Below are 16,417 nucleotides of genomic sequence, written 5' to 3' on the forward strand. Positions count from 1 at the left end.
CAAGCATTTCAGAAAGAGAATTGGCTTCATTACTGCTTTATTCTTGGGATGTCCAACTTCCTAAATCTACAGTATCCTCTGAAATCCTTTGTTAGGCTTTGCTATAGGCCACCTGCTATTTAGAACTTGGCAAAACAAATACTGCAAGCTGGCTTCTTTTCTTGTACTTATAACTTTGTTTTGATTCTGTTCTCATGTAATTTCCTCCAGGCAAACTATTTCCTTTGATTTGGTTTGACTAATATGCTTTTCCTTAATGATTCCTCCAGCTAGTAGTATCATTTTATAGCTGTGTGAGTGATTATCAAATGGAAAGTGTGTATTTCTCGGGTTTGCCCCTGAACAAATAAGGTTGCTGACACATCATAGGGGTTTCTTTCGGTCTGTATAGAAGTATATTATTTTTAAAAAGTTCATTAGTATGGTAATATGTCATCTTTTCACTTTTGCAGTTTATATGGTGAATTGAAACCCAAAGTTTAAATCTTGGATTCAGAGTAGTTGGCAGAGACATTTCTCAAAATAACATTTTTAAGGAAGAGATGCTCTAGCTTAAAGGAGCTCTTCTGTCTTTCTGCTTGATCAGAACATACAATGGTTATAATTTGGTCAGCTATCTCTGCACCACCTTAAGTTACTGTTCTGAACGCTACTGCTTCTTGAAAAGGGTCATATATGTTTGTGTGGGGGGGGGAGGAGGGCTGTGTAAATGTTGAATTATTTTGCACTTATTGCATTGTATAATATATTCATATATTCTATAAATCCCTTGATGCAAGGGGAAATAAGGAGACTTTGTGCAATTGCAAGCTCCCAGTACAAAGTACACAGGGTAATGTTGTGATGACTTCCATGGAGAGAAGCAAGTACCATGGTCCTGCCCCAGAAGTCATAAAATGTATTTTATGCGGCTTCTAGCTCATGCATACTTAAACCATGACAGTGAGCAGTGTGACATCTGTATTACAGGAGAAAAGTTTCCAGGCCCGTGAAACAGGGAATGTAATATAATGGTGAACTGCATGTGTTTGAGACGTTTGTGCTCAGCCAGCAAAGGTTGATGTGCCAGGAATTTATAAATTACTTTACACACACACTGGAGGCCTAGAAATGCTTCTTACCTATTAACTGCTCACAGAGCCTCAAAACGAAAGGCTTCTCCTCTTCACGAAGACATGAAAGAAGATGTTATTTCAATTAGTAAACATGATTTGTTATCTACTGCCTTATAGGATATGTGGTGGTGTTATTCTAGAAAAAACATGGTTTGGTAAAAGTCAAAAGCTAATTTTTTTTTCTATAAATCTAAAAAGGGTTTAATAGGTAAAAAGCAAAATGACTTAATGACTTCAGGCTTTATTCTAGACAAAACCAAGGAGATGGGCTCTGGGTGGACATGCAGGACTAATGGTTACTTTGGGAGATGCTGGAGAAGTGGCTCCCCATCCTCTGGTTTCAACAGGGTGTGTGTTGGGGATCATTTTGTCTATTTTCTTTATTTCTATTTCTAAAGTCCAACAGGAAAGTTTCCTTTCTTGATGGGGGGGGGGGGGAATTTTCCAAGCACTATTTGTAATGCAAATATTTTTTTGCTATTTCAGTATTCCAAGGCTATGTAAATGGCATTGCTGGAATTGTCTTCTTCACTTCCTATTTATTTTCATATCAAACTTACGCTGTAACTATTTTGAGGTATCATGAAAGTGATGATAACATTAAAACATATGAAGGACAGGAGAATTACACACTAATTTTGATCTTTTGGTAATGTGCACATAGGAAAATTCACTTTACATTGCCAGGTGTGAAGCTGTATTCTTAGAAACAAGAGATGTTGGACATGTATTTGGAAGGGGATGGTGAGATACTTAGCAAGTTGCAACTCTGAAGATTAATACAGGGATATGGGGTGTAGGTGCCCAGGGGTTGTCAGGGGGCTGCAGAGGCCTCTGTGAGGAGCAGCTAGATCCAATGGACCCACCACAGGACACAGCTGAGTCCTGCAGCCATGATGGTAGCACCTCGGGGGAGGAAGGGGAAAACTCTGCCTGGATGTGAAGGAAAAAGTGTCAGAAACAGCCCTGAGAGCACCAAAAGGAGAGAAGGAGGATCCTCTGCAGGCTGTGGAGAACCTATGGTAGAGCAGGTATTGCTCTGCAGCCTGTGGAGGACCATGCTGAAGCAGATATCTGCACTGCATCCAATAGAGGGTCCCATGCTGGAGCAAGTGGATATGGTTTGAAGGAACCTGAAGTACGTGGAGGATCCATGTTGGGGCAGGCTCCGGACAGTAACTGCAGACCATGGAGAGGAGGGGAAAACTGTGCAGAGGAAGGAGCATCAGAGGAGCTGTTGCAGACTGACTACACAACCCCTGCCGGTTTTAACCGGAAATAGAACTAATTTGTTTTCTCTGAGCTGAGTCCGGTTTGGGGTTGATGGTAACTTCTAAGTCATCTCCTGTCTTCTTCTGAACCATGAACTTCTAAGTTTTTTCTCCCCTCTCATGCTGAGGAGCGGGAGTGAGGAAGCGGCTGGGTGGGTGTGCAGCAGCTGGCCAAGGTCAACCCACCACACTAGGATACAGTGAATGAGTCACTGAACTTTTGCTACAGTGCTGGGTACTCAAATACCTGTTCTGATTCTTTCTCCATGATTTAGAGGCAACGGTCGTAGATTCTGATAGAACTGCAGTTTATGGCTGGTTTTGTTTTGGTTTTTCTTGGATGGAGAATTCCCTCTGTAGTGCATATTTGAACAACAAGGAATGATCTTAATTGAGAAGAAAACCATGATGGTGTGCGAGATCAGTACTGTTTAGTATGGTCACAAATGCCAGGGACAGCGAGATCGAGTGTACCCTCAGCAAGTTTGCAGATGACACCAAGCTGAGTGGTGCAGTTGACATGCCTAGGGGACAGGATGCCATCCAGAGGGACCTGGACAAGCTTGAGAAGTGGGCCTATGAAGCTTGAGAAGAAGGCGTATGGCCTTCAGGAGGTTCAACAAGGCCAAGTGCAAGGTCCTGCAGCTGGATCAGGACAACTCCCATTATCAGTACAAGGTGGGGGATGAAGGGATTGAGATCAGCCCTTCTGGGGAGGAATTGGGGGTACTGTTGGATGAAAAGCTGTTCACCTCAGAAAGGTGCTTGGTGGGGGGAATAAAGTTAATGTAAACTTGTGTCAGGAGCTGTACTTAGTTGTTCCTGAGTGCTTGGCAGACTTGTAGCCTGTCATGGAGTAGCTGGAATAACTGACTGATTCTTGGGCTTTGCAGGAACGCTTCTGAATCGTGAGGAAATGAAGTGGAGTCCTTTCCTGGGAGGAGAGCAGCTCTTAAGAGAGGGTGTATAGTGAGGCCCACTGGGGGAGTAGATAGCTGGGTGGGGGTTGATGTAGGGCTAGTGGTTATTTCACATGTTCTCTGGAGTTTTGGTGTTCTTGATACAAGAGAGATCCAAAAATGTACAGTTTTTTGGGGGGTTTTGTTTTGATATAAAACTGTAGAAATACTGACAAATGTTTTCCATCTCACTTGAACAAGAATGAGGTAACTGTCAATTCCTGCGCGCGTTTTATGCTGTAGGAGCTGTATATGGTATTCTTCAGTAAACACCTGCCTTGTAACAGGGATACAATGGAAAATACACTTATGGATTAATGCAGGTCTCCCCCATTAGAAACAGACTGAGACATTACCCCAGTATAAAACAATGCCTACTGTTTACATAGAACTTCTCACATGTAAATGTTATCATTCTATTGTAAGAGAGAAATATTACTATTTTTTACAGATGCCAAGGCATGGAGAAGAAAAGATGAATTGTTCAAGGCCACCCACATGCCTAGCCCTGGTCTAGCTCTTAGTCCCATGCTTTCTTTAGCAGACAATATCTAATCTGCCCAGTGTAAGGAGGTCTTGAAATTACTGTTTGTAGCTGCTGATGCACATATGAAATTACAAGTACTTATTGATGAACTGTGTCTTTTTTTTCTTTTTGCAGATCGTAAAGTGTCTGGAATTTCCATTGAAACGGATAACAAAAACGTAAAAGCAGAGGAGTTCAAGGGTACAGTATGGGCATTGCTGTGAATATTTTTAGTATAAATACAATACATGCAAACTATGTATAGAGAAGCTGTGTAGGTGTTAAGATTGTTTTTCTTTTTCCCGAGCAGTCTAGCTCTTACAATCTGCATTGACTGTGCATTGACTTGGTCTTGTCCCCATTTTCTCCCACTTGATATGGGGTTGGGCTAGATGCTCCCTAGAGGTCCTTTTCAAACTTACCTATTCTATGATTCTATGACTTGTTTATCAGTCCTTTTTCAACCACTCTTACTTCTGGCTGGTTTCATTCCACCCAAAATGATGGGAACTGATAGAAAGGAGAGCACTAATTATCTTGCACGACAGAGAAGTGAGGGACTAGAGAGAGAAAAATGGTAAGTCAGTTAATTTTCAGTAACTATAATGGCTATTTACATATTTATATATGTGTATGTCATATGAAAAATTACTTCCAATAATGTGCTAGAGAAGTTAAGGAGGAAGGGAGTAGGTGAGAAAGGCACCGCATACTGTGGACCTACCATAATGCAAGTCAAGTAGACCTGTTCTGGAAACACCTCCTGCTGACTCTGTTAGTATGGGGGGAGTAGTAGAAGGGAACTATAAGGAGGGGTTTATTGTGTTTTGTCTTGCCTGTGTGTGTTCCCTTTCTTCCATGCCATTCCCCTTCTCTGTATAAGATTCGTGAGAGAGCATCAATGCTAGCTTTTCCTGAAACAAAAACATGTGGTATGCAAGAAAGGGGCAGCTCATTCAAGACAGAGGTGACTTGTTCAGCTGAGAACTCTTCAGCTGAGCTCCCTTTATGTCAGCTAATACAGACTAGCTCATGAGACCAGCCAACTGTCACAAGGTCAGTTGCAAGAGCAAGCTGAGCTTGAATGATGTCTTTTCTTTGTTAAAAGGATACAAAAACAAAATTGAAAGGAAACTTTAGCAAATCTTAAGATTCAGGAAGCCTCCACCCATCCACTCAACCTAAAGTCAGGAACCTCAGGCTTCCTGAGTGCACAGCATGTTTTTCGGAGTGGCCAGTGCGTGTGTAACGTGTTTCTGGCACAGAATGCCCTCCTGCCTCACTTTTTCTTTCAACTCTGTCTAGACATTTTTTTCCCCTATGAGAGATCACCAAGGCTACCAGTCTGGCCGCTTGGAAGCTTTGTGCTTCTCTAAAGAACAGACCTGGGAAATTAGACTCTAAAGGATGAGTGGGTAGATCAGTTGGTAGCTCTTAATTGCCCTTCAGCTGTGTTTGCTTGCACTGGAAATGAGGGTGCCAGTTAGTGCAGATTGTCTGTATGTTTGAGCAATGCCTCTTGAAAAGCTAGACAAGCATTGTCAAAACTATTAAGGCTTTTGATCCTTGATACTCTGGCCTGTGTTGGAAGAAGCCTAGAAGTGGCAAGGTCAATATTGTATTTGTTTCTTTTACAGAAGTTTCTGGGAGATGCTAAATTTTACTGTATTAATAGATTTGGAGCCAGTCAGAGATGTGGATAAATTCTTTCCTCTGATGTTGTCTCCCAACAGTTCGTAATAATACCTTGACTTAAGTGTTATTTTCCGGGGGGAGGGGGGGTAGGGAAGGGAGAGGGAATGTATATTTCAGCATGCTTTTCCACAGAGAATGGAACTACTGAAACACTGAGTTTATCCCAATAAATACTGATGGTCTTTATCATCATCTCTGTTAGTCCCTATCTGTCATGCCTGTGGTCTGGTTTTGTTTGTTGTAGCCCTTTTTACTTCTTACTGCTTTTGCATTGAATAGGTCTATGACTGGGAAACCTTCATGAAGCAGACTCTCACCTTCCACATACCCTTACAATAACTAATGTGAAATTGTAACTAAATATACAAATTACTTAGGAGAATGTTTAACCATCTTACCAGCATTTTGTCCACCTGCATTAAGTTTACATTTAAACAGTCAAACTACTGATGCTGAATTCAGAATGGTAATTCATAAAATATCATTTACAGGTTCAGAGTCCTTTTTTAATGGTGTTCTGCTCACTGATAAAAATATTTAAACCTAAAATGAGGGTAGCAATACACAATCTGTGCCCATCCAACATGGTCCCCAGCAACTGAAGTTTGATCTGAAGGCCACTGAAGTATGGTAAAATTAATAGATTCTGTTTGTGTAAACCTGGAGAAGGCCTGATGCCATCACCTTGAGAAGTAGATATGGCCCTTACTGACTGCTCAGATTCTTTTGAAGAGAGAATATTAACTTAATGGAGTGTGAATGTGTACCAAACACAATGTTAAAGTCCTCTTTGCATTATTGTCTTTATTTCTTTTTTTTTTTTTTTGCCCCTCTAGAGGCTATTCTTAGTTGTAAGCACAAGTTTTCCAAAAGTGTGAGCTTAAGAATAGAATGGAAGAAAATTCAGTCTCAAGGAGTCTCATTTGTCTACTACAACAGTGAATTTACAGGTATAGTACTACAAACTTAGACTAATAGTTTAACATGTCATTCTCTAGCATAGATACCAACCTTTTCTTTGGGGAATAACATTAGGAACTGAACAGCTGTCATTTTGAGGGAAAGAATTCTTCCCTGTGGGGCAGAGAGGGGAAGCACTTAATATGATCATCAATGATTAGTTATTTTTAATGAAGTTAAATATAGTAAGACTCAAATGTAAGGAAAATGACATTCCTCATCATTTTTCAAAAATGAAATTACATTTGGATATAAACTCCCCAAAACTACTGCAAGCTCTGCACTCCTATGCTACAAAGAGGCTTCTGAAGCCTCCTGTAGAGCTGGAGGCTTAGGTATGAATAATGCAGCAATTTTTATATACATAAAATGTAAACTCAGCTGTATATTTTAAATACTTTGTATTTTTTTCAGAAGTGGAATTTCTGCTTATATGTTCTAAAAAGGACTTACCTCAGCTTCATATGCGTCTCTGGTACTTTGTAGACAATAAATGAAGGTTGGGAAGTAAAATAAAAGCAGTGATTTTGTTGGTTTGCAGAGCTTGCAAGATATATTGGTCCTGTTGGTGAACATGGGGTTTGGGGTTTTTTTTCTGCGTATGTTTAGTTTAAAGAAACACTGGAACTCATGGTTCTGTGTGTGCATGTAAATTTACTTTCATAACAACCTATATAATGAAAAAACTGCCGTTATAGGAAGTCTGGCAATATCTTTACTAAATGCATTCGGTTTTTCTTGCCAAGTTAATATGCCAAATACTTAGCTGTGGTCTCACTCACAGTTCTTTCTGAAAAGTAATTAAGTTAGTGGTTGCTGTCCCTCTCATGGAAGATAATGTCTCTTTTTTGTCACCTGACTGCTGCTATACATGTTTTCTTGAAATATCTGCAGAGAAAACCCATTCCACCTTTCAACTGGAAAATATGACAGATGTAGGAGGTTTTTTGTTTGTTTGGGTGTTGTTTTTTAGACCAAATGGACAAGCTGTGGGTGGGTCTTACTGTCTTGGGAAAGGGATTACATATTGCTCCTTGGTGATAGATAGCTAACCCTGAACAAATGAGTTTATAAATTGCGTGTGATTTCAGAACAAGCTAATGAGACAGACATTTTCTGTAAGCAAAGAGCAGAAACTTCTCTCTGTCCTCCCTTAAAGGTGATCTTCGAGGCCGAGCAGAGATGCTGAATACAGGAATCCGTATTAGAAATGTGACTAGAAGGGATTCTGGGACCTACCGCTGTGAAATCAGTGCAAAGAGCGAAGAGGGGCAACGTCTGGGAGAGGCTACTATTACCCTCACAGTATTGGGTACAAACTTTTTTACCCAGGCTTCTGTAACTGAATAGAATGATAGCAAGAGGTGTTGATGGTAGGGTTGTCTGTGTGGTGTGTGGCTGCTGGCTTTTTGGGTGGTCTTTGGGCTGGGCTTCTAAACACATGTACATATGCACATCCTACAAGGTACTCACAAAAGAGCTTTGCCAAATGCACACTTGCATTGTAAAGAAATATGACTAGGGGTTTGTTGCTGTAAGTGTGGGTTTCACTTCTCAAAACTTAGCAAGTGTGCTGATCTATGTATTGCTGAAACTTCCATTTCTACTAAAATTGAAGTCATTCAGTGGCTGAGAATCTGGATAAAATGATCATGGTGTTTGGCACTGGAAAGTCAGCATCTGTCAACACTTATCAAATATTCCTCAGCAGCAGTTCATTTCAATATGCTACAGACTCCTCCTGGTTTTGGAAGGAGAAACTGCTGCAGTGTCTGTGCAATGCCAGCCAGTGAGCAAGCAGACTGTGGTCTTTATTTACAGAAGAGATGGTGTTGGCTTGGGGGGGTGGTTGTTCTTTATACGTTTTCTCTTTGTTTTCTTTCCCCATTGGGGAATGGAGGGAAGAGAACACATTCTTCTTATATTGTTCCTGGTATTTTTCCCTATAAATGAATGGTAGAGGTTGGTGTATTTCTTCTTTTCTCTGTATAAGGAGAAAAGAAAATATTTGCTTTTGTAGTTTCTATATGGTATTGTTATATAGTTTTGGATTTTTTTCTATAAAAAATAATTGATCTTTTAAAGTTAAAAGCAAAGTCTCAAAGTCCTTCATTAAGGATGAAAAATTCTTGAACTTCTGATCAGTTCCAACAATGAGCTACTAAAACCCCCACTTATTCCTCCTTTCTTCCGTTATCCCAACAGCTTTCCCTATATAAACACAGTTTCTTAATTTAAAGTTGAAATCATAGAGTCCAAAGAAGAGTGTGAGAGTGTGTGTGTGTGTGTTGCTCACAAACCTTTTTTGAAAGTTAATGTGGATTAGTTAGTATTTCCCTTGGTTTTCTTTATTTTCACTTCTGATTTTAAAATCAGTCAAGAAAAAAATATGAATACTTGTTAAGGTGTCACCTGTGTTTTTAATGTTCCATGCATGCCTCTTCATTCTTAGCTTTCTTCTACATAGATTCTTGTTACCAAAAAAACCCCTAAGTTCCTTTTCTATTCTTGTACTAAAAATCGGAAAAGAGATGTTTATCTCCATGGCAGATGGAATGATCACTTCTCCTGCATCTGTGTGTGGGAGTGTTCATACTGAAATTTAGTGTTCAATTAGTTCTGTTCCTCGGTATTTACACAATGGCTATGGCAGTGGCCAGTCTTGGTAATTCTTTCTGACAGACATTTTTCAGAACTTCTTTTAATATAAAAAGACACCTTCCTCACTTCTATTTTTAAGTACTGGAGCAGGGAAGGGGGGAATTGCTGGACTATGGATTCCCTTCTCTTGCCTCTGTGTGAGCAAGAGGACCCATACAAGACGTAAGGTACAACAAACTCCCTGGGGTTGCATGAGGGTGTATAGATTGGAGACAGGATGACACAGCAGATGGTGGTGGAGGCTGGGAGCAGGCATCTTTTTTTAGCAACTCCCAAATTTTGCTGTGCTCTCCAGTGGCAGGACTCTGCCTTCAACCCCTTCTCCATCACCTTATTTCATTAACATGCTAGTTTCTAAGTATGCATGCAAGTGCTCACTTCCTCACCAGGGACTGTCAAACTGTTGTCTTACAGACAGTACTGATAAAACCGTGTAACAAGTGCAATTTCATTGTCCAGTTGCTCCAACTACTCCGGTGTGTGAGGTACCCAGCTCTGCAATGACAGGAACAGTAGTGCAACTGAGCTGTAAGGAGACAGAGGGGTCTCCTCCGTCTGAGTACCAGTGGTACAAGAACGGTGTTGCCTTACTGGAAAAGACAGGAACAGGCAATGCTAGAGCAGCAAACGTAACTTACACCATGAATAAGAAGTCTGGCACTCTGGTAAGTGTAATAACCAACTCTGTCATAACCAGCTATCAAGAAGACCAAATTTACTGTTTAATACAATGACACACAGGAGTCTTAACCCTGAAATGCACAAGGGCTTTGTTGGAGATCAGTGTCATGCTGAAATACGTGCTAACAAATGTATAAGGTGGTTTCTGCCTTGAACTAATGACAAGCCATAGACACAGAGTGATACATACAAATTGGGTGAGTTACAAGGCTGCAGTAATGAAAAATGAGCAGAATATAGAAAATTTATGACAAATTTCACCTTGCCAGTTAGCTACCTAGTGCCAGGTGAGAATGATCTCTCAGTATGTCAACAGAGTTCTATTGGTAGTAGCACCTTAAAATCTGGAATAGCAACTTCATGCACTTCAGTGGGAGTGCAGCACTAAGGGTGAACCTGATCATCTCCTACAGTGGCCCTAAGGTCTTCATCCTTGCATTTGCCTTCCAAGACTTGAGTGGCATGGCTAGAGTACTTGCCAGTGAAAAGTATTTGATAAATAGTGCAGTTAAGCATTTCTCCATTGGAAGAAGAGAGAAGGTGCCATTCGGGGGTGGGGGGGAAGGGATGACACAGACAGACAGGGACAGAGGCATTTCCCACAGGAACTTTATGGGTCATGTTTTGTAGTACATGATTATCATTTGTTTGTTAAAATGAACAAAATATTCTGATTTCAGGGGTTCTGAAATTAGAGTGTCTAAGAAAATGCACTTTATTGGAAACTACTTATCCCCTGAAAAAGAATCTCCTTGTAGATCCACTCCATCTAGTTAAAATGTCCATCAAGAAGTCTCTCTTAGACCAGAAGCTGAAGGACAGGCAGTGTGATGAGGGAGCTGAATTATGACACTGTTTAAACAAACAAACAAACAAACAAACCCCTGTTGACATGTCAAAATTTCTATCCCACAGGAAAGTCTGATTTTTATTTTTTCTCTTCTGATAATGGTTTTGGACTCTTTCTTAACAGCTGTTTAACACAGTTACAAAGAATGACACTGGAGAGTATTTTTGTGAAGCCTCCAATGGGATTGGATTATCTCAGAAATGCTCAGTGAAGCGAATGCAAGTTGGTATGTGTCAAAGAAAATAAGGGAGAAAACCAGTCTTGCAATAGGAATTATTCTGTTGTGAGGTACAACTGAGAAGCTAAGAATTACATATTTTTGTTTGATTATGGCATCTGGGGGGAGGAATAATAATATGAATTCCTTCTATGTAGATGCTGTGGCTACTTAAAGCATTCTTTTCATACAGCACAAACGTATCTCACTGCATTTCACAGAAAAGCAGCTAATTAAGTGCCTTAAAATTATTGCAATAACCAGCCTTCAGGTTGCTAAACACTGAACTTCAGAACAGCAGTACCCATGTGAAAGTGTTATTAATTCAGATTGCTTTTGTGGAAGGAGTAGAAGATGCTGTGCCAGTCCACAGGGTTATTTTCTATATGAAAAGCCTCCCTTTTCAAATGCATTCATGTGACATCTTAAAGTATCTTACTGTAACAGATCAGACATTTAACTGAATGACTCTTTTATAACTGCCAGAGGAACACTGAAGAAGTCAGTGTAGCTTAAAAAACAAACAAACAAATAAAAAACCACAAAAAAAATCCCACGTTGCCTATTTCTTTTCTATGTGCACAGCATAGCAGGTGAAGTAAGACATTGGTTAGGTCATGAAGAATTTAGCAAGGGCTGGAGAGGCAAAGTTGATAGTCTATAATAACCCAAAATGTGAGAGTGTTTTGGCAAAATATAAAACTAGTCTTGCAGATGGGATAGGAAAGCAGATAGTAACAAATCCTAAAAAATACTGCACAGAATTTCATGTCCAAGTATTCCATAAAGCAATTATCCAGTTTTTTCTTAGAACTTAGCTGAAAGTCACTGTATCATGGCTTTTAATGCATTCCTGGTCAAGTGTCCCACAAGGTACCTAGATAAAATCCCTCTGCTGTGGAAATAAAAGAGTCCTAAATTGCTGTCAACCAATGCACAAATATTGATAACTTTGTGGATAAAATTCCCAACCAAATATTAATGTATGCTTAAAGTCACAATCTTGAACTGATAATTGGACATATAACAAAAACCTGTGAAAATATTTCTGTCAGTTTATGCTTCTTTCTCCTAAAACAGATGATTGTGTGAACCTCTTGGAGGTTATATCAGGAAATGGGCACAAGTCATCCCCTTCAAAATTAAAAATGGCTAGGTGTTCTGGTAGCCCAGTGTCGAGTTCAAGTTTGGACATAGGATCATAGAATTGTAACATATGGACCAAAGTATCTGTGGGTCTTTATTGTACTGAATTTTAAAAGCCTTGCTGTCTAAAAATAAAAAAGCACTGAATTTTAAATAACTGGCCTGAAGAGTTCTTCAGGACTGGGACTTGCCATCAGCTGTTTCAGTTATTTCAGGCAAGCTAACGATAGGAAAATGCTTATTTTAAGACTTTTAAAGATTGTGCGTTATTTTCGCCTAGAGACATACTACTCAAATGCTTATTTGGGACAGGTTTAATACGGAGTATGCATCCCTTGAAGCCTCATAGTCGTTCCCTAATTTTGACCAGAACTAAGCACTTGAAGTATGTCTAGCACTCCTGTCAATGTGGCTGTGATACTGTAGTGCTTTTGGACTGCTTATCTACATTCAAGTGTTACCAGCTGACTTACACAGCTTGGGCCAAAGACCTCCAGTAGCTACAAATGCTGCCTGTAATAATTAGGGGGAAAACAAATAAAGCCAATGGAAACTTTTACAACATTGGACTTCTGTCTTGTAATTACAGATGACCTCAATGTAAGTGGTATCATCACTGCAGTAGTATTTGTGGCTCTGGTAATGGCATTGTGTGGCCTTGGAGTATTTTATGCCCAGAAAAAGGGCTACTTTACAAGTAAGTAAAATAAAATCACTCTTGTGTCAAAAGGAAAAAAGAAAAAAAAAAAAAAAAAAGCCTGCACTTCTGCAGACAGTACTGCATTCTCCTATTCATGAAGGCTCTAACTCCATGGTACTAAAAAGCATTATGACAGTAACTCTTTTGGTGCTGACATTTTTTCTTCTGCCAATTTCTATTGTAAAAGATACTTAAAGAACGACACGGAGACGTTTGTTCAGTTGCATAAGGTACCACACGGCAATCTAGGGAGAGCAAAGAGCCGAACCCTAGGTCCTGGAGCCTCTCTGCTCTAGATTTGGGAGGGGATGGCAGAGGCAACATAAATAAAACCAAAAAGCCGTCAAAGTTCACTTTCATACTAGAAAGTGTGAGTGGCTGACTTCCGACAAAGGGGAAACTAAGTTAACTGGCTCCCTCTTCTGGGTTGTGGTGAAAGTGCACATGGAGAGTGTGCTTTTTAAGCTTACTGCTAAAGCTCGGCACCACGTTACCCTTTCCTCAGGGTTTACATTCGTGCACAAGGGATGCCAAATGTCGGGGTCTGAGAATGTCGGCTGCCTGAAAGTAACAAGCTAACGGAGCTGCTGTTAGAGTTCATGTTCACCTGGAAGTTTATTTACCTTTGAAAGCAATCTAATCTTTTTCTGTTTAAACTCACACCGGAAGAGACAATTGTCACGAACTCCTAGAAACTGAAGAGCTGAATAAGCTCAGAATAACTATTTCAAAGGACTGTAAATCAGCCAGGGAAACTGCTCTTGTGCTAACTGTTTTTCTTTTTTTCTTTTTCAGAGGAAAACTCTTCCCAGTAAGTATCCTGATGCAAGGTAGTACACAAACCACTGCAAACTTCACATACATTTCTGATTTAGTAATCCAGGATGATTGTTTAAGGACTTTCTCACATGACTCTTGCACAGAGGCCTTTTTGAACACTGAAATAAACCTCTGATCCTACACACCAGCTGGTTCCCTTATTAGAACCAGTGTGTTGGTCATAAAACAAATAAAGCATTATTACTGTGATCAGTGTGCAGAGATGCAGCTTTTTACAGTTACAGTTTAAACCCCTAACTCAGCTACGGGTATGTGTCGCCTCTTCAAACTAATCTGAACTTCCCCCCTGATTAAGTTTAACCCCATTACTTCAAAATACTCTGTTATTTATACTGGCCATGAACTAGACAAAAAGCATTTCTGGAAGACCTTAAAAGACAAGCTAGGGAAGGTAACTTGACAGTGGTTCATGAGTCAACGGCAGCTACCTAAAAGCATTCAATGGATTTGTTCATAAATAAGATTCTCAAAGGGTTAAAACTAACACCAGAAAAGTCACTATTTAACCTGTGCTCCTTTCCTGCTCTATTAACAGGAAGAAGACCAACTATCAATCTACAAGTGAAAAGGCAAGTATTTTGTGTTTATAGTGTGTCTGAACTTTAGACGTCTTCAAAATTTACTCATCTCCGATGGGATTGCACATATGACCCTGCCCTTGACAAACTGTACACACCACCAGTTCATGAAGACACCCTCTGTTTGCATTTATAGCTTCCAATTTTTTTCTCTCTGTTCTATTTGCTTCTTTTATTCTTTTTCTTTCAAATGTTCTTGATTATTTTCCAGCTATCAGATAGATAAACTAAAGAGTAATAAACACCCTTACACTATTTGGCAGTATCACCTCTAAGCTGCCCACTTAATGATGCTATTTCTTGTGAAAATGTCCACTCTGCCTTGCTTTTGTCCATTCTGTCAGCCAAGGAAATTAACTTGGGAGTTCAAATCAGCAGTGAAGGAAAGGTTTGGCCTTAGTTCCTCTAAGGCTTGACTGAATATAGAAGCTAAACTTACTACTTCTCCCCCCCGCCCCCCCCTCATTGAGAGAAACTGCACATTAACTGCTCCAGCTTTTCAGACTGGTGCAAGAATGGAGCTCCAAATAAAAAACTTCAACTGGAGCAACTTAATTTTATTATCTGTAATTTAAGGTTACATTAATAGTCTTAAAAGCTCATTGCACAACACCCATTTCTTTAATCAAAACAGAACATAAAAAAAAGCATAAGCTTATTCCTTCACCTAATATATATGAAACTTCCTGAGGCCAGCTGCCTGGTTGCTCTGAGTGAGAGGAGTAAACTTTGAAGAGCTATGGTATCTGTTTACCAGTATTAATGCAGCACTTAGGAATCAGATGCTCAACAGAGCTTTTTGATACTTGTAGTTTTTAATAAGTTACTTCTGTGTAGTAGTGCATTGTGTAGACTTCCCTTTCATGTTAACTAACAGTGCTTTGGGCATGCTTCTTCTCAAACTCAATGCCTTAGTTTCATCTGAAATGTACACTCAATGTTAATCTGGTTAAAATCCTTGAATTATTACTTACGTTAACTCGTTTGCTTCATTTAGGATTTCAAGCATACCAAGTCCTTTGTTATTTAGAAGATTTCTGCCTCTGTGAGGGACATCAAATGACTACTTGTTATACAAAAGTATCAAAGGGATCTTTTGACCTCTACTCTGTAAATAGTTTCCATGTAGTACATGCAGAAAGTAGAAACTGCCAGTATTTAGATCCAGTCAACATTAATTGTGATCGCTTTTTGGGAGCGAAAAGAAACTTCACACTGCACAAGCCTCCCACTCCCAAGACCACCAAATGCCCTTAACTTAAAGACAGAATTAAATTTAATATATGTCAACATGTGTGAAGACTTCTTGAGCAACCTGGCCTTGTGGAAAGGGGGGTAGGAATAGGTGATCAATAAGGTCTCTTCCCTGCCAAACCATTCTACAATTCTCATTTTGTTCATGTATATATGCGGCAATATTGGATTCCCTCTTACAGCTTGCAACAGTCTACTCAAATAACTTTCACTGGTGATCTTGCTACCACTACTTCTACTACCTATGTCTCCATCATTGTCAAGGGCTCAAAATCTCCTGCAATTCTGATAACTTAATACCTTGACATTGTATTAGGTTTGCCAAAGTCATCTATGTGACTGTAAATAGTTGTGCAAAGTTTAACCTCACTATCCTGACATAATAAAGCATCCTGTAATTTAGTCTGAACCAGCGGTTCATTGTCTAATACAAAATGCCTACAACTTCTCTTCCACAAAGCAGTCTCTCACTTTTGCTGTAGACTGCATACGTAATTTCATTCTGAAGAAAAGTCATACCAGTATAACTCAGGCTGTGGTATCTGGATCCTAGTTGTTGGAAGTGTCACAAATAAATAGCTGCTCTGAACCTTAAGTGTTTGTGTCAACAGTTAAATTATTAAAATTTAAATCTCACAACCTCATTAACAGGTGTCAGCTGCTTCTGTAAGAATAACACATCGCCTGTAAAATTAGTAGACCTTGTGCCTACAGTTTTGGCTCTGCAAGTCCATTCCATGTAGGGTTCATGGGATTTTTTTCTGCAGAAGCTTCCTGTATGTGATCAGCTCAGAAAAACAAGTAGCTCCTTCTTGATGTGTCATTAACAATGTTAGAACTGCTCAGCACTACAACACAGTTTTGCAGTTAATACTAAGAAATACGACTCAGCTGCCTCAGTCACCTGAAGATCACAGCTAACTGCGCTTACAGTACAATTAAGAAATTATTCACGCTTCTGAAA

The 16,417-nt window shown here is 39.7% G+C and overlaps 1 protein-coding gene across 1 annotated transcript in view; it reads left to right on the top strand.

The window, feature by feature from the left end:
• Positions 1 to 16,097, top strand: part of JAM2 (junctional adhesion molecule 2) — a 33,303-nt gene extending 17,206 nt beyond the window's left edge. Inside the window, exons 2-10 of the mRNA XM_065676748.1 lie at positions 4,007 to 4,072; positions 6,403 to 6,516; positions 7,686 to 7,838; positions 9,647 to 9,852; positions 10,842 to 10,944; positions 12,671 to 12,778; positions 13,577 to 13,592; positions 14,157 to 14,190; positions 15,197 to 16,097. Of these exons, the coding sequence (XP_065532820.1) occupies positions 4,007 to 4,072; positions 6,403 to 6,516; positions 7,686 to 7,838; positions 9,647 to 9,852; positions 10,842 to 10,944; positions 12,671 to 12,778; positions 13,577 to 13,592; positions 14,157 to 14,190; positions 15,197 to 15,229 (833 nt within the window). The 3' untranslated portion in view covers positions 15,230 to 16,097. The remainder of the gene's footprint in view (positions 1 to 4,006; positions 4,073 to 6,402; positions 6,517 to 7,685; positions 7,839 to 9,646; positions 9,853 to 10,841; positions 10,945 to 12,670; positions 12,779 to 13,576; positions 13,593 to 14,156; positions 14,191 to 15,196) is intronic.
• Positions 16,098 to 16,417: the final 320 nt, after the last annotated feature.

The sequence above is a fragment of the Lathamus discolor genome, chromosome 4 (assembly GCF_037157495.1).
Source record: "Lathamus discolor isolate bLatDis1 chromosome 4, bLatDis1.hap1, whole genome shotgun sequence".
NCBI lineage: Eukaryota > Metazoa > Chordata > Aves > Psittaciformes > Psittacidae > Lathamus > Lathamus discolor.